The sequence below is a fragment of the Artemia franciscana genome, chromosome 3, assembly GCF_032884065.1.
Source record: "Artemia franciscana chromosome 3, ASM3288406v1, whole genome shotgun sequence".
NCBI lineage: Eukaryota > Metazoa > Arthropoda > Branchiopoda > Anostraca > Artemiidae > Artemia > Artemia franciscana.
In genome coordinates, this window is record NC_088865.1 from 8,692,479 (window position 1) to 8,708,282 (window position 15,804).

The window sequence follows — 15,804 nt, forward strand, 5'->3', positions numbered from 1 at the left end:
CCTATCCCCCAACCAAAATCCCTCCATGGAAATTTGCCCCGTATATAAAGTACAGCATCACAGAGAAAGCACATAACACCAGCTCAAAATGTTGATTAGATGTCTTAAGAGGTATTTGGTAACCCCTTACTGATTATATTCAAAATGGAATACGTTCATTTCCTCACTTCACGAAAACAGTAACAAAATAAGTGCTTTTTATGTAAATAAATTGTACGTAAATATGTTTAATGTTGAAATTAATGATTTACCAAAAAAATTTGGTTATTGGGGGGGCGTATTTTGGGTCCCAATATGAAATTCCAGTTTGAGCTGATATATTCTATGAAACTTTTAAAACGTATCAAAAATGAGTTTATATTCATTTTTGTTACGTTCTTTCACGAGTCGGACTAACATTTCGGAGGGGGTTTCAAACCCCTAACACACACCCCTAGATACGGCCTTATAAATTTATATATATATATATATATATATATATATATATATATATATATATATATATATATATATATATATATATATATATATATATATATATATATATATATATATATATATATATATATATATATATATATTCATACATATAATATTTTCCTTAGCCTCATAAAGCTCTCACGCATTCCTTTCTATACACAAAGATGAATTTCTAGGGAGTTGCAAACGTTAGGTTCATACCTACACATAGAAAAAGGAGATCTCACTGAGTTATTAGTCCCCCACCACGCCTCCTAAGGTCGAGCATGTGTGAACCTTCAGTTACTTTTGTCTTTCTTTTTTCAATAGATTTCTTCTTTCTTTTTTTTAATCTTTGTGGGCGCAATTTCGTGTTTGTATCGGTTTAATGATTAAATACAAAAGTGGTTGCCGTGCTTTTTTATTAAAATATATAAAAAAAAAACAATTCTAAGAGCTACTAAACTGACAAAAGATATGTAAAAAGTGACTATTAGCAACGAACTGTTCGTACCAATACCTTTCACCAGCGTGTTTACGAATTGTTGTGAAATATTGACAAACCGCGAGACACGGGTAATCTTTAAAATAGGAAGAAAACAAATTAGAACTGATAACGTTCATAATAAATCATGACAAAAGCAACAGATAGGGCTTAAAAGCAAATAGAATATTAGCTTACATAAATATGTATAATGCAAAAGTTTTCGCAATAAGTGAGTGATTATAAAATTTTTCGCAATAAGTGAAACAACACATTGTTATTTAGGGATTATATTACTATTGGCTATTTTTGCTTACTCATATAAGGTGCTGTATTATCTTTAGTTCATCTATCGAAATTGTTTGGTGGCGTGTTGGCTTTTAATCTCCCCCTTCAAGAATTGCAGTGGTGTTCTACTTATTTATTTCCTAAGATTATCAAAAATTTTAATTCTGCAACGCCATGCATATTCCAAATTCTTGTGGTGTGTCAGCAGTGAGAGAGCAATTAAGGTACATTGGCAGTACTCTGCAGGTGTCTCAGGCAAAACGCAGAAAAGGGGAGGGACCCACCACTAGGGCCGTACGTTAAGGCCCTTAAATTGCAAGGAATAGGTGAGTGGCTCCCAACGATTCCCTTGCTCCTGAACGGACTTGATCCACCGCTTACCTGTGTGCTTACTGACGAATTGGCGTGCCTTATGGACTATTATTATTGACTCATTTTAACTTTTCGGATCACAGTCCGTCCGTGTGTTTTAATCACATTAACTTTTCGGAGAAGATATTACATTATATACATGGCTAGTTCTATGTATGTCTGTCCGGTGCAGAACTTTTTAAAACGGTCAATTGCCAAGGATAAGGATACTGTGATAAAGGTTTGTGCTCAATTTTTTGCAAAAGATCCAATTAAGCAGGCAATTGAAACCTGTAAAGTTGCACTAAAGGTTGTCATACTTGAAAGGAGAAGAGGATTACATCCGGCGTCATTATTTTTGTCGGACATTTTTGACCTGCTATGCGGCCTCAAAGTAAAGGAAGATTTCCCGATGTTTGCAATACTTGATCCATCGGACGTGCCTTTTTTTTCCAACAGACCCCCTACAATAGTGGCCTCACGTCTGAGCGAATGTGTAGTGGTTGTGTAGTCCATGGTTTGAATTAAAATCTTATAGTTGTGGGCATCAAGTCATGTCTAATTGTAGATTTAATAAAAAAAAAACTAATTTTTTAGCTCAAAGTAAGGAGCGACATTAAAACTTAAAACGAACAGAAATTACTCCGTTTATGAAATGAGTTGTCCCCTCCGCAATCCCTCGCTCTTTACGCTAAAGCTTTTAATTGTTTTAAAAAGTAGAATTGTGGCAAAGAGTCAAACTTTAGCGTAAAGAGCGAGGGATTGCGGAGGGGACAACTCATTTCATATACGGAGTAATTTCTGTTCGTTTTAAGTTTAAATGTCGCTCCTTACTTTCAGCTAAAAAAATTAGTTTTTTTTATTTAATTTCTGAACGTTTTTGAATTAATGCATGTTTGGTTTTGGCTCTCCGCACATAATATATTAAAATGAAATTTGTACATTAATTTTTTTTTTTTTTTTGGCTAAATGGCTTTCTCTTAGCTTTGATCAGACGATTTTGAGAAATAAGGGGGTGGAGAAGGAGGCCTAGTTGCCCTCCAATTTTTCGGTTACTTAAAAAGGCAACTAGAACTTTTAATTTTTAACGAACGTTTTTATTAGTAAAAAATATACGTAACTTAAGAATTAACTTACGTAACAAACTTTCATAATCTTATATTTTTATTATGTATACGAGGGGGTTTGTACCCTCGTTAATACCTCGCTCTTTACACTAAATCGTAAATTTTGTCCCAATTCTTTAAGAATGACCCCTGAATCAGAAAGGCCGTAGAATAAATAGTTGAAATTACTAAAAATACTTTAGCATAAAGAGCGAGGTATTTATCTCCTCCTAAATACCTCGCTCTTTATGCTAAAGTATTTTTAGAACCCCTCATATGCGTAATAATCTTTGTTCGTTTTAAGTTTCTCCATTCCTGGGAAGTCGTTCTCCATTCCTGGGAGGGTGTAAAGAGGGAGGCTTTAAATAGATTAGGTTGGAGGAGGAGCGTGCGTAGCTGTGTTGGCCTCAGGCGGCTTGGTGCTGCAGTGAGTTATTAGTAGTAGTAGTAGTAGTAGTTTTAAGTTTCAATGCTACTTCTTCCTTTCATTTGAAAAAACGTTTTCATGTTTATTTTTCATTGTTTTCTTATAGTAATTCTAGAGAATCCTGCGCCCTTGTCATTGAATTTTTCTTCCCCCATGACAGATTCCTCCAAGGAAAGATCCTCCAACATAGCCTCCTCTCCTCAGCCCCACCCCCAAACAAAATAAAATCCCCCTGAAAACGTCTGTACACTTCCCAATAACCATTACTTTATGTAAACACTGTTCAAAGTTTGTAACTTGCAGCCCCTCCCCTAGGGATTGTGGGGGAGTAAGTCATCCCCAAAGACACTTTTATTATGGTTTCGACTATGCTGAACAAAATGACTATCTCAAAATTTTGATCCGTTGACTTTGGGGAAAAAATGAGCGTGGGAGGGGGCCTAGATGACCTCCGATTTTTTTGGTCACTTAAAAAGAGCACTAGAACTTTTCATTTCCGTTAGAATGAGCCCTCTTGCGACATTCTAGGACCACTTGGTCGATACGATGACCCCTGGGGAAAAGAAAAAAAAACAAAAAACAAACAAATAAACACGCACCCGTGATTTGTCTTCTGGCAAAAAATACAAAATTCCGCATTTTTGTAGATAGGAGCTTGAAACTTCTACAGTAGTGTTCTCTGATACGCTGAATCTGATGGTGTCATTTTCGTTAAGATCCTATGACTTTTAGGGGGTGTTTTCCCCTATTTTCCTAAATGAGGCAAATTTTCTCAGGCTCGTAACTTTTGATAGGTATAACTAAACTTGATGAAACTTATATATTTAAAATCAGCATTAAAATGCAATTTTTTTTTATGCAGCTATTAATATCAAAATTCAATTTTTTAGAGTTTTGGTTAATATTGAGCCGGGTCGCTCCTTATTACAGTTCGTTACTACGGACTGTTTGAAAAAGCTAAGACAGATAGTCCAATTGAGTGAGAGGCGAATCTGGCATGAATCCCCCTTATTGGGATTGTATAAAAATGATTTTGGTTCATTTGTTAATAGATATATCTATCAATTATCCGTCCATGCGTCATTCCTAGGGCAAAAGAACTGAGGAAGATGGTCATAGAGCCTATAGTGTGTGCAAGGGAGTGTAAGAGCTGGTTTTCGTAACTTAAAAAACAATCCAATATGACGATTGCGTCCGGATGCCTGATTTTTTAGTCGAAAAACAAGAAACATGTTTTCAGATTTCAATCCAAGTTATCGGGCCATTGATGGCAGCTTGCCAATCCTCCTCTGTTCCTGTGGTGCTGTCAAATATTCCTTGACAATATTAATATGCGAAACCCTACAAATAAGCATGATTTTGTGAAGAAGCTTAGCTATACTGACAAGGTGAAGCATATTGTTAGTCGCCGAAATGGACTGGTAGGCCACATGTTTGAAGAAGATTATGCAGTGGCTGCAATACCTAATGGTATGAAAATTCGGGCTAAGATTATAATAACCGAGTCCGTAGGTATTATTAAAATGGACACTGATTTTGATTTTTCTCAAATCTCCATGCTCGTTGAAATTGTAATTTCTGCGACATATTTCGGAAATTCAAGAGTTGTGTAGCTGAACTTAAAACAAATGATGACTTTGAGCAAGCATTGAAGTTTGGAGTGAACATTGAATATTGTTTATTTCGTGTCACTCGACCGATGGAAAAACGCAAGCAGTGTTTCAACTACCAAGGATTCGGACATTTCGCCTCGGAGCAAAATGCTTTGCACTTAGTCATACCTGACTAAGTGTAGTAGATGTGTGGGTGATCATAGTAATAAGGATTAGTTGTGCCAAGTAGACATGAAATGTGTAAACCGTGGGAAATGTGTAAATCCACAGAAGTAACAGTTCAATTTATGTAGAAATGAAAGATCACCTTCCCAATTAAGGCCAAAGAAGCAATGTTACAGCCCTAGGGCGTTAAAATTTAATGTCAGTATTTTATCAGAATATTAATGGTGGCCGAGAAAATCTATAAATTATTGAAAATTTTTATAGATAGATAGCTAGATAGATAGATAGAATAATACTTTTGATATTGTGTGTCTTGCCGAGAACCTTTTAAGTGAAAATAATGTGTCATTGTTAGAGCGTATGCCTAAAACTCAGTTTTTTCTCAGGCCAGTAAATATTACAACTGGCAGACCTTCGGGTGGTTTAGCTATTGTGATAAATACAAAGTCGTTTCTTTGTTAGATTCGAGTGATATTTATATTTCTGTTGAGCTAGAATGTTTTGTATTGCTGTGCATTTATATGCCGACTAATTACCGTACCCATAATTCACATAAGAAGTTAAAATTCAAGCTAACTACAGGTTGCTTGTCATCTGTGGTGATTTTAACACGAACCTGAATGATCTTTCACTGCCACTTACACAAATGTTTCTATCGTCACTTCCGCTTGGCATGTCTGTCCTACCTAAATCTAAACCATTCTCTTATGTTCATAATTCTGGGTCAACCTCAAACCTCGATTTTGTCCTGTCTGATCATCCAAAACTTCAATCTACCACTATTACTGTTTCAGATGACATCCTATCAAGTGACCATCTACACCTCCAGTTCAACATTTACATGTCCCCTTCACAAAATAAAACAATACCCTGTCGGCTAACAAAAGTATTATTGGATCATATTGTTGTATCGTCCTTTCAGTACACACTTGATTCTTTGCTGATGAAAATTAAAATCCCTTTCCACCTTCTGTCTACTTCATTGAAAGGTAACCCGCTGGACATTGATTGTTTTCTAGCTGATTTGACGCATTCTCTTAAGGTCGCCTTTTCTGTACCTGTACCTTCGATAAGGGTCAAAATAGGGACACAGAAACGTAGTTGGAAAGAAGATGATGAGTTGCAAGATACCAAGCACCGTCATAAGTTTTGGTTTTGGATTTGGGCCGACTGTGATCGTCCTCGCTTGGTGTTATTTTTACAATTGTTAAGTCAACCAAACGTGATTTCCACAAAGCTCTCTGCCGTTGGAAAAGACATCAAGTTCCTCCTCGCAACCTAATCCTATCGATGTTGCTTCATGGGAAAGACATTTTTCTTCGTTTTTCTCTGATGATCCTTCTCCGGTTGAAGCTACTTATAAAAATGTCCTTCTCCACCATTTGTCAAAACTTGACCTTCGGAGGAACTTTGTCATTGTTACACCTTCAGCTGTCCAGACCCAAATTCGTCTAATGAAACCTGTTAAAGCCCCAGTATACGAAGGGGTGCAAACTGAGCACCTCCTATACATAACCCCACTTCTTATGCAGTATTTGTCACTATTATTTCAGGCTTGTATTTCTTAGCAATATATGTCAGCTGCTCTTTCTGAAGGTCTTGTTACCTGTGTCTTAAAGAAGGGCAAAAACCCAAAGGTCTGCAAATCGGACAGACCAATTACTATTTGCTCCACAATTGGTAAGCTTTTTGAAAAGCTGATCTTCCAAGAAATAAACACAATGTGCAATCATGGGGACAACCAGTTTGAAGTTTGCAAAGGTTTGGGTGTGCAAAACGCACACACAATTTTTCGGCTATTTTAAACCGCTATAGGTTGCTGAAAAATAACCTGTATGTGTGTACAATCGACATTTTAACTTCATTATCCGTCGATTCCATTATCCATTCACATGCAATTTTTTTCTCTGGAAGGAATAAAGGGTAGAATAAACCCTTTTCTCTGCCTTCTCTTATGGAATTGGTACGGTAATACGTCCATATGGTTGGGGCTAGGTAGCCAGTTGAGCAAATCCGTCAGTGTTCGGAAAAGGTGTGAAACAATGCTCTGTACTTAGTCCATCTCTTTTCAATAATGCCATCATGTTCTTAATTGTTTAGCTTAATTGTAGTGCGAAAGTAGCTGAGATGTTGTTTGTTTTTTCTTTTGTGAGTTTTTCTTGTTTATTGTTTCCATTTTATTTTATTTTCCTGTATTTTTTGTACTCCTCTAGGTGCATTTTATGTTTGTAAAGAGGTTTTTAAATAAATCATTATTAAATATGACATCACCACGTTTTGAATACGACCAGAAATTATCTTTAAAAAAATTAATGAAACCTAAAACGAACAGAAATTGAAATAAATAATCCTATCAAACATCAGGAAAACAAATGCAGATATACACGAATGAATAAATAAATTCTAATTCGAGCAAAAATAAAATTTAGCACTCTAGAAAATGTAAAACGAACAAAATTTACTGAATACAATTTCTGGTTTTAACACATTGAATACAACTCGCCAATATATTTTTCTGACGTCCAATTTAATTCCGCATAGCATATTAAAAACTCCTTATCTTACCTTGGAACTTCTAGAGATGCATATTTTCTATTTTAACCCCCCCCCCCCTGGATAAATCCCATTATTCTTATAAATTTGTGTAATCTCTCTCTAGCCTTTTGAACTAGAGGTACTGATTCCCCCCACCGTCGCCCCCTATAGGTAAATATAACCAAGAAAGTGACACACCTTTGTGCTGATGTATTGGCCCCTGTTTGCCTTGAACCTTCGATTACATTTTTTCTTGCAATTTTGTTTTCTCTAATTATCATCTCTTTTTCTTAATTTCTTTTTTCTTTTTTCTTTTTATTCATTTGCGTGCAACGATTTTTTTTTTTTTGGAGAGTCGGTGTTTACCAGTAGTATCATCTCCATGGTTTTAAAGACATCCGTATCCCTACTCTTAAACGCAGCCCTACCCCTGCTTTTAAACGCAGTCCCAACTCACCATTCCATGACAGCCAGAAGGTGTCTGTTACGTCATAGGGAATGTTTTCTAAGAGACGCAGGTGCAAGTTACGTAATTGAGAATATTTGTTCTATGGATGTTATGCTTAAAAAGCCTAAGGGTTTAGGAGAAACCTTAAGGGGCTTCTTTACCCTAGGATTTCTTTATGTTTTATCTAAAAGTGAGTCTTTAAAAAACCTACGAGACCCCCACCAATGCAGGATTTCTAAGATTGTTACATAATATGAAAGTATTTTAAAACTTACAGGGGCTTCTTTACCCTAGGATTTCTTCGGGAGTATTCAAATATTTCTAATAGTTTCTTTGATTCTTTAAAAAAAACCTATGCAAAATCAGGATTTTTTGGCTTGCTGTGTTTAAAAACCTACAGGACCCTGCCAAATCAGGATTTATATGAATGATTAAAAACTTCTGAGGGCTAAGAAAAAACTTTCGAGACCCTGCCAAATCAAGATTTCCTTGGATGTTCCGAAAAAATAACAACAAATAACACATATCCCTTATCTTTCTTGTTGCAAAAAATATAAATTTCACATTTTCGCAGAAGGGAGCTGGAAACTTCTACAACAGGGTTATCGGATATGCAGAACCTGATGATATGGTATTCATTAAGATTTCTTGACTTTTCTGGGACGTTTCCTCCCTTTTTTGGAAATCAGGAAAATTTTCTCTGGCTCATGGGTTTTTATGGGTAAAACTAACTCTCAGCACAATAAACCGATTTTATAACACCTTTTGTTAATACTATTGACAAAAGAATTCCGTTTTTTAGGGTTTCGGTTACTATTGAGTCTCTTCACTCCTTACTTACAGTTCGTCACCACGAACTATTTGATTCAGGTTTAAATTTATGGCGGGAATTCATGGAACCTTTATTTCATGACATTTCAAAGAAAATTTCAAAAGATTTTCTTCGGATTCCGATCTGATTGTTGATTTATTTACACTGAATGTTGTTGGAAGGATGCTAGCCTGAGTATTAATTTAGTTGCATCTTTCTTATGCATTTTATTTTTCGGGATAATTGTCTTTTTTTTGTAATACAGACAAATTGTTGAAGTTTGTACACTTCTTTTGTTCGTAGAAGATCCTTACGGACTTTTGATATTATGAAACAACATTTTTAAATGATAAATTTTGGTTCATAAGGCTTGAACAATTAGCTTTTTTCATCATTTGTGTTAGGTGTACAACAACTTAAGAATGGCATGCTTTTTGAAAAACTGTTGTAATTTATATTTGTAAATATGATGTGTATGTGTATTATATCATGTGTCATAATTAGGTAAAATCGTTTTATGGCAAAAATTTATTGTATTCACAGTTTTTTTATTAAATCTTATTTTTCATAGTACTACTTCTTTTTTAAATTATGTTAGAAGGTTTTCATCAGATTTCTAATGGGTAGATAATCTATTAAAGTTTTTTTAAGGTGGATGCGAAATTGTGATAATTCAACGTTATTGTGTATTTTCTTTCTTATTTTTTGCACGCGCGTTGTTCAATAATGCAGATCCATTTTTCAAGATTCTGCTCTTGGTATTATCTATATTTAAAAAATATAAGCGATTTTTTTTTAGTTCATTTCAGATTTGTTTTCCTTCTTTTAGAAACAACATATTTTAAGTGACCTGATTCAGCTCACATGGTTGAACTATAATCCTGGTTTTATGGCACTTGGTATTTATTAAGTGACATGTAGCAATCGCAATTTCTGTCTGTTGGTCTCTCTGTCTGTCTATCGGTCCCGATTTTGCTAGTTGGGGCACTTCCAGATAAGCTAGGACGATGAAAGTTGGCGGGCGTATCAAGGACCTGAACAGATTAACTTAGAAATAGTCACTTTCCCCATTCGACCATCTGGAGGGGGGCAAACGGACGAGATAGTTGAGAAGAAGAATTTTATTTGCCTGTAGGGCAAATGATTGTTGTTCTTTAGTGGGGCTTGCTGGTCTATTGGTATGATTCTCGCTTAGGTTGCGAGAAGTCTCGGGTTGGAATCCTAGACCACCCCAATTTTTACTTTCTTCTTATTTGTCAAACATAAATTCTTGACGACAGCTAGTCACCTGTAAGAGTTTGCTAATTGTTAGTTTCCAGCTAAAATGTTACAGATTCTTTCCACTAAATTATGTAATCTCTATGCTTTTAAATTACAGGAAAAAATTCAGAATCGGTAACCTGGAAATTAATCAGCGAGGTAATGATAACAAAGAGACATGAAAACACTGCCTCTGTAAACGTACGTCATTCCTTTTAAAACCCGTTCATTTGCGAATCCACCTATTATCATTATTAAAGTGGAACTGTAGCCTATTGGTGTTGTACGTGGACACCGTTCACCCCTTGAGTTATTCTAGCTAGCTCAGTTGTTTGTTAAAGAGCGTTAAGCGAGAAATATGGCTCCAAATGTACCTGCTGTAAAACTTAGCAATGGATACGAAATGCCAATTATTGGACTTGGGACATGGAAGGTGAGAAATAGGCTTAGCTGAGGAACATCTCTCATACCTATTGTATTGGCCTAGTACAATAAAAACCTTGTGTAAATTTATAGTTTAGCTTATGGTATAGATATAGGCCTATGAGCAGTCCACCATATAAGGAGACAATGCTTAGGAAACTATTCTTAGCCTACTTCATAATAAGCACAATAATTGGTAAAATTCTAGTTAATTGACTTCTTGCTATCTCGGAAAGGGTTTAAGTTAGGAAAATGAAACTTTCAGGGATGGGTCTAAAGGCTAAAGTATATCCCAGGAAGGTATTTTAAAGTACCCGCCCCCACTCCTTCTCCCTCTGGAGGGCCCTGAAATTTGCCTACATGACAGGTCTCTACCTATTGAAATTTTGACAAAACAACATTTTACCTTAATTTTCAGTTACTAGTTGCTTTTTCTCTGCCTTTAGTTCTGAAAATGCAATTCTTGTTATTTGAGTAGAATTTTGAGCCATATCAGTGTTTTTTTGTTTTTTTTAATTTAGGAAATGTAGGCTATTTGCATATCTTTAAAACCTTATAAAATGGGATTGACCAAAGCTATGAAGCTGAAAACAATTTTGTTGTACTTCAATTAAGCAGAAGATCTATTTCGCAAGGTTTCACCTTTATAACACACATATTTTTAAAGGTCATCAAAGGTGCCTAAAAAAAGGGACATACTTTAGCCTGTAGACCCATCCCTGAAAGTTTCATTTTCCTAACCTAAACGCTTTCCAAAATAGCAAGAAGTCAATTAACTAGAATTTTACCCAATAATCTTAATATATTTTGCAACAGGAGAGCCTTTATCTTCATTTCTTTCCTTATTTTTCCAGTTTTTCTAAGAAATTCATGAATTCCTATTAACAGAGTATTTACCCCCAACCCCCTAATGTGCAGATACATGCCCAGAATTGCATTCTGAATCTAAATATAACCTTCATTTGCATCACAAATAAACCCTACCCTATAATATATCAAAATCAGGGTTCTGGAGATATGTGTCTGTCAAAGATAAGAGTAGACAGACTATAGCCTACCATTCCTGCTCAACCCAAAGGCAAATTAGAAGATACAGAGGACATTGCATATTTGTTGAACAGCCTATTTGCTTTTACTTAGGACTAATAACATAGAAAAATTCCATTTATGATCTCACTTTGCTTGGAAAGGAGGATTCCATTTTTCTTTTGATACTTAGAGGTTAAGCTTCTTTATGTGATGACTTTAGCAGGTTGAGCAAAGAATGTTATACACATCAATGCTGGCTATGTGTATTGGTGTGTGGAAGGCTGGTATCTGAGTAGGGAATTAGCTGACATAGTAAACACATGAGCAGCTAAAAGAAACTTTTGTTAAAAACCTAATTTAAAACTTGATTTTTCATTGAGTTTGCCCTACTGATTGAAAAATGAAATATGATTGAAAAAACACTGGAGAGGGGTGAGGGCAGGAATCAACTGACATTTAAATACATTTACAACTAAAATAAATGTAAGTTTTGGGAGAGTTTGAAGAAAACTCAATAAATTCACTCAGGTTAGACAGTTGATACTTTTAAATCAATGGAATATATAAACATTAATTCTTTTTCTTAGAAGCAAGGCTGTATCCAGAGGTGGTTTAACTCCCCTAAAATTTTTGTCAGACTTGTAAAAACATGACAAATGCATACAAGGAAATTGTTCATAGGTTTTTTTTATAAGCCCCCCCCCCCAAAAAAAAAAACAAACAGATAATGCCTTGCTTAGGAGTCATGCAAGCAATGTTATTTGCCCTTTGATCTATTAAGAAATGGATTGCTGATTGTGATAATATATGGTACTTGTAAGCACCACAATAACTCTTGGAGCCTTGACTAAGTCCTGGGCTCTACTTTATTCTTTTTTGGCAAAATCAATTGTACTCCTTACAAAATGACACATCTGTTTTATGCATGAGGGGGTTATAAAATGAAGGGGTTATAAAATTCCTACACATGGTGCTCTCCTTTTATCTTTTGGTCCAGACTGACCTTCAAAATGAAAGGGAATTTTTGTTAATTTTGAAGAATATTCTACCATGGTTTTAGCATAATCTAGACAGGAAAATTTCAATGACAAGGAAAACTAAAAAATGCAAATTTAAATGCAATACATAGTAGGCTAATAACCTACATATGTATAAATGCATTTGTTTTCAGCATTTGAGACTTTTTTTAGTGCATGCAGTTTATAAACACTAATGCTGAAATACATTATCTTCGAAGCCATGGTTGCAGTTTTATTTACCTGTTGACTTGTTTAAAAATGGCTAACAGATTGCCACATTGTGTGGTCTTTTTCCATCCAGAATTTAGGGCAATAAAGCTTTTATATATAATTTTGATCTAACCCTATGCCACTATTGCTGAAATATAAAACACAAAATTTGTATGCAAGAAGTTATCAAATTCAAAAAAAAACCTTCTTTTTTTCACTTGCCTGCCTCCATGGTAAGCCTACCCTTTTTCTGTAGCTAAATTCCAATACTTAGATTTTCCCAATATGGCACTAAACAAAATTTTGATCTATGACAAAGAAGGGAAGAAGGCTCAGTCAAGATACAAAAATCACCCTTCTTGTGGGATTGCACACAACAAGTGTATCCTTATCCTCAACAATTATGTTTAAATGGAGCAAATGTATTGCAGATTGGGAATCAGTTAAAGAGAGAATACTTTCATTCTCTAAACAATAATCTGTAAAACATCTAGGTCAAGGTGGATGGTACACAATTCAGACAAAACAGAGGATCCCAATGGAAGGAGAGAATAAAGATTAAGGTCCAGGGTAATGCATGCACCTGCAGCACCTCCCTTACCATGGACAGATTCATCAGTATAGATTTTGTTTCTGATTAGGTTAATTTTTTGAACTTTGTTTTGCAAAAATAGTTCTCTCCACATGATGATATGGAATAAGGTTTTTATTCATAAGAATAAGAACAGATTGACAATATGGCCAGCCTATCTCCTCTGGAGGGGTTAACAGTATATAAGGCTGAATATGAAAAACTTTACCAGTTTATCTTGAAGAAGCTCTTTCAAATAGCTCAACCAATTAAAAAAGGCTTGTTATTCAGGTATTCTGAACTGAAACAAGTTTTTTAGAAATATTGTTTCAAAATATTTCCATTTATTGCATAAAAAAAAATCTTGCTTTAACACAAAATACAAGCTTATATAGATTCAAAATACAAATAAAAACAAGTGCAGAAGTTCTCAAGGATCTTCCACAAATGCAATAAAGTCCACCAGCCATAAAAATACAGATAAAAAGAAGTGTTCAAATTTGAACAACTTGCTAGTATTACAAAAAAAGACAATGACCCCAAAAAATTAAAGGCATAAGAAAGATGTAACCAAGTTAACACTCAGTCTAGCATCCTTCCAACCAAATTTAGTTTAAATAAATCAACAATCAAATTGGAATCTGAAGGAAATCTTTTGAACTTTTCTTTGAAATGTCATGAAAAATAAGGTTCCATGAATTCCACCACAAATTGACTACACAAGCTTATTTTGTAAGCCTATAATGCTGAATACAAATTGCAAAACTTATTCATAAATTTTTGTCTGATTTAAATTTGAATCAAATAGTTTGTGGTAACAATCTGTAAGTAAGGAGAGATGCAACTCAATAGTAACCAAAACCCTAAAAAACGGAATTTTTTTGTCAATTGTTACAACAAAAAGCATTATAAAATAGTTGTAAAATCAGCTTATTGTGCTGATAGTTAGTCTTACCCATCAAAATTTACAAGCCTGGGAAAATTTGCCTGATTTACAAAAAGGGAGGAAACCTCCCAGAAAAGTCAAGAAATCTTAATGAAAATCTGCATATCCAAGAACCCTGTTGTAAAAGGTTCAAGCTCCCTTCTGCAAAAAAAGTGAAATTCTTCACATTTTCTCTACATTGGTCTGTCTACAACATCTCTCAGTGTAAAAAGCATCATATTACTAAGTAATTCGCCACCAACAGAGACCAGACTAATGCCTTGATAATAACCACATTCAGTCTTATCACCTTTCTTATACAGTGGTTTAACTAAGATTTTCCTAAAATCATTAGGTATTTCCCCTTTTGGGGGAAAATTATATTCACAATATTCAGTAACCTATTTCTAACCTCAAGAGCCACAATATTTAAGAAACTCATTTACCACACTATCAGCACCTGGACCCTTATTATTTTTTACTCCTTTTAGTAATTTTAGTACAAATCTTCTTTCACATCCAAGGTATCACAAAGTTTTTCATTTTCCTCTATATCTTTTCCTGCAACTCTATCTCAGTTCAGAACATTTGCAAAATGTTCTGCCCATCTCTCTTCAACTCTTTCCATATCACTAATTGTGATACTATTCCTATCTTTAACTAAAACAAGTCTGGATTGACTACTCCCTCTCTAGATGGTGATCTTTACTTTTAACATCAATAACAGTACTCCTATGCACCCTAGAATCTTGTATTGATCTTACCGGCCTTTGGTTTACTATAACATAATCAGTAAGGTTTGCTGTCTTGTCATCACGAGAATACCATGTTAAATTATGGGCCATTTTATGACCAAACACTGTATTGGTTATAGCTAAATTGTTATACCTACAAAATTGTAAAAGTAGCCATTACTGTTTTCTTTTCCTACACCAAATCTACCCAGGGTAGGATACCATCTATCTCTATTTCTACCAACCTGGGCATCAAATCTCCTAGTAAAAACACCATATTTTTTTTACCGAGTATCCTGTCTATTTGCTTCTGTAACTGTAAGTAGAATTCATCCAAGTCACTAGTATCTCTGTCAGTTGGTTCTACAGAGGCATATACTACTGTAACTGATATCCTGAACTTTTTAGTCATAGATCAGCAATTAGTATTCTATTATAATATCTTCCCAGCTTAAACAATACTTAGTAGCTTCCTTATTCATTATGAGCCCTGCTCTTGATCTATGTTCCCTATCCTTCCTACCTGAGTAAACAAATTCTATGTCATCCAATATCATGCTTCCTACCCCAGGGATATGAGTTTCTGAAACTCCTAATAAGTCCAGTTCGAATTGCCTGAATTCGCCAGTCAAAATTTCGATACAATAGTCGTTTTTTAGCGTTGTAACATTCCAAGTTCCAATTTTCATGTTCTTTAAATCATTGAAATTATTTAGGCCTCAGGAAAAGTAATGATCCCAGATACCAGTGCAGAACAGGAACCAACTTATTTTTTCAAGTCTATACCAAAGTGCTTTAGCCGGCTTAGAACCAGACAGCAAGAAGTCCCTGGGACCTCCAGCATGAATTGAGGCTTTGTGCAATCCTAGGCCCATCTTGGGCACTATATGGTTTTCAGAACTTGGTGATGCTCTTCTATAAACAACAGTCAAAATCCTGCACAGCC

The 15,804-nt window shown here is 35.0% G+C and overlaps 1 protein-coding gene across 2 annotated transcripts in view; it reads left to right on the forward strand.

Moving 5' to 3' along the window:
- The first annotated feature begins 10,132 nt into the window (after positions 1–10,132).
- The window catches only part of LOC136024842 (aldo-keto reductase family 1 member B1-like), a 42,858-nt gene continuing 37,186 nt past the window's right edge, over positions 10,133–15,804 (forward strand). For both annotated transcript variants that reach the window (XM_065700336.1, XM_065700337.1), the window contains exon 1: positions 10,133–10,380. In XM_065700336.1, the coding sequence (XP_065556408.1) occupies positions 10,306–10,380 (75 nt within the window). In that variant the 5' untranslated portion in view covers positions 10,133–10,305. The remainder of the gene's footprint in view (positions 10,381–15,804) is intronic.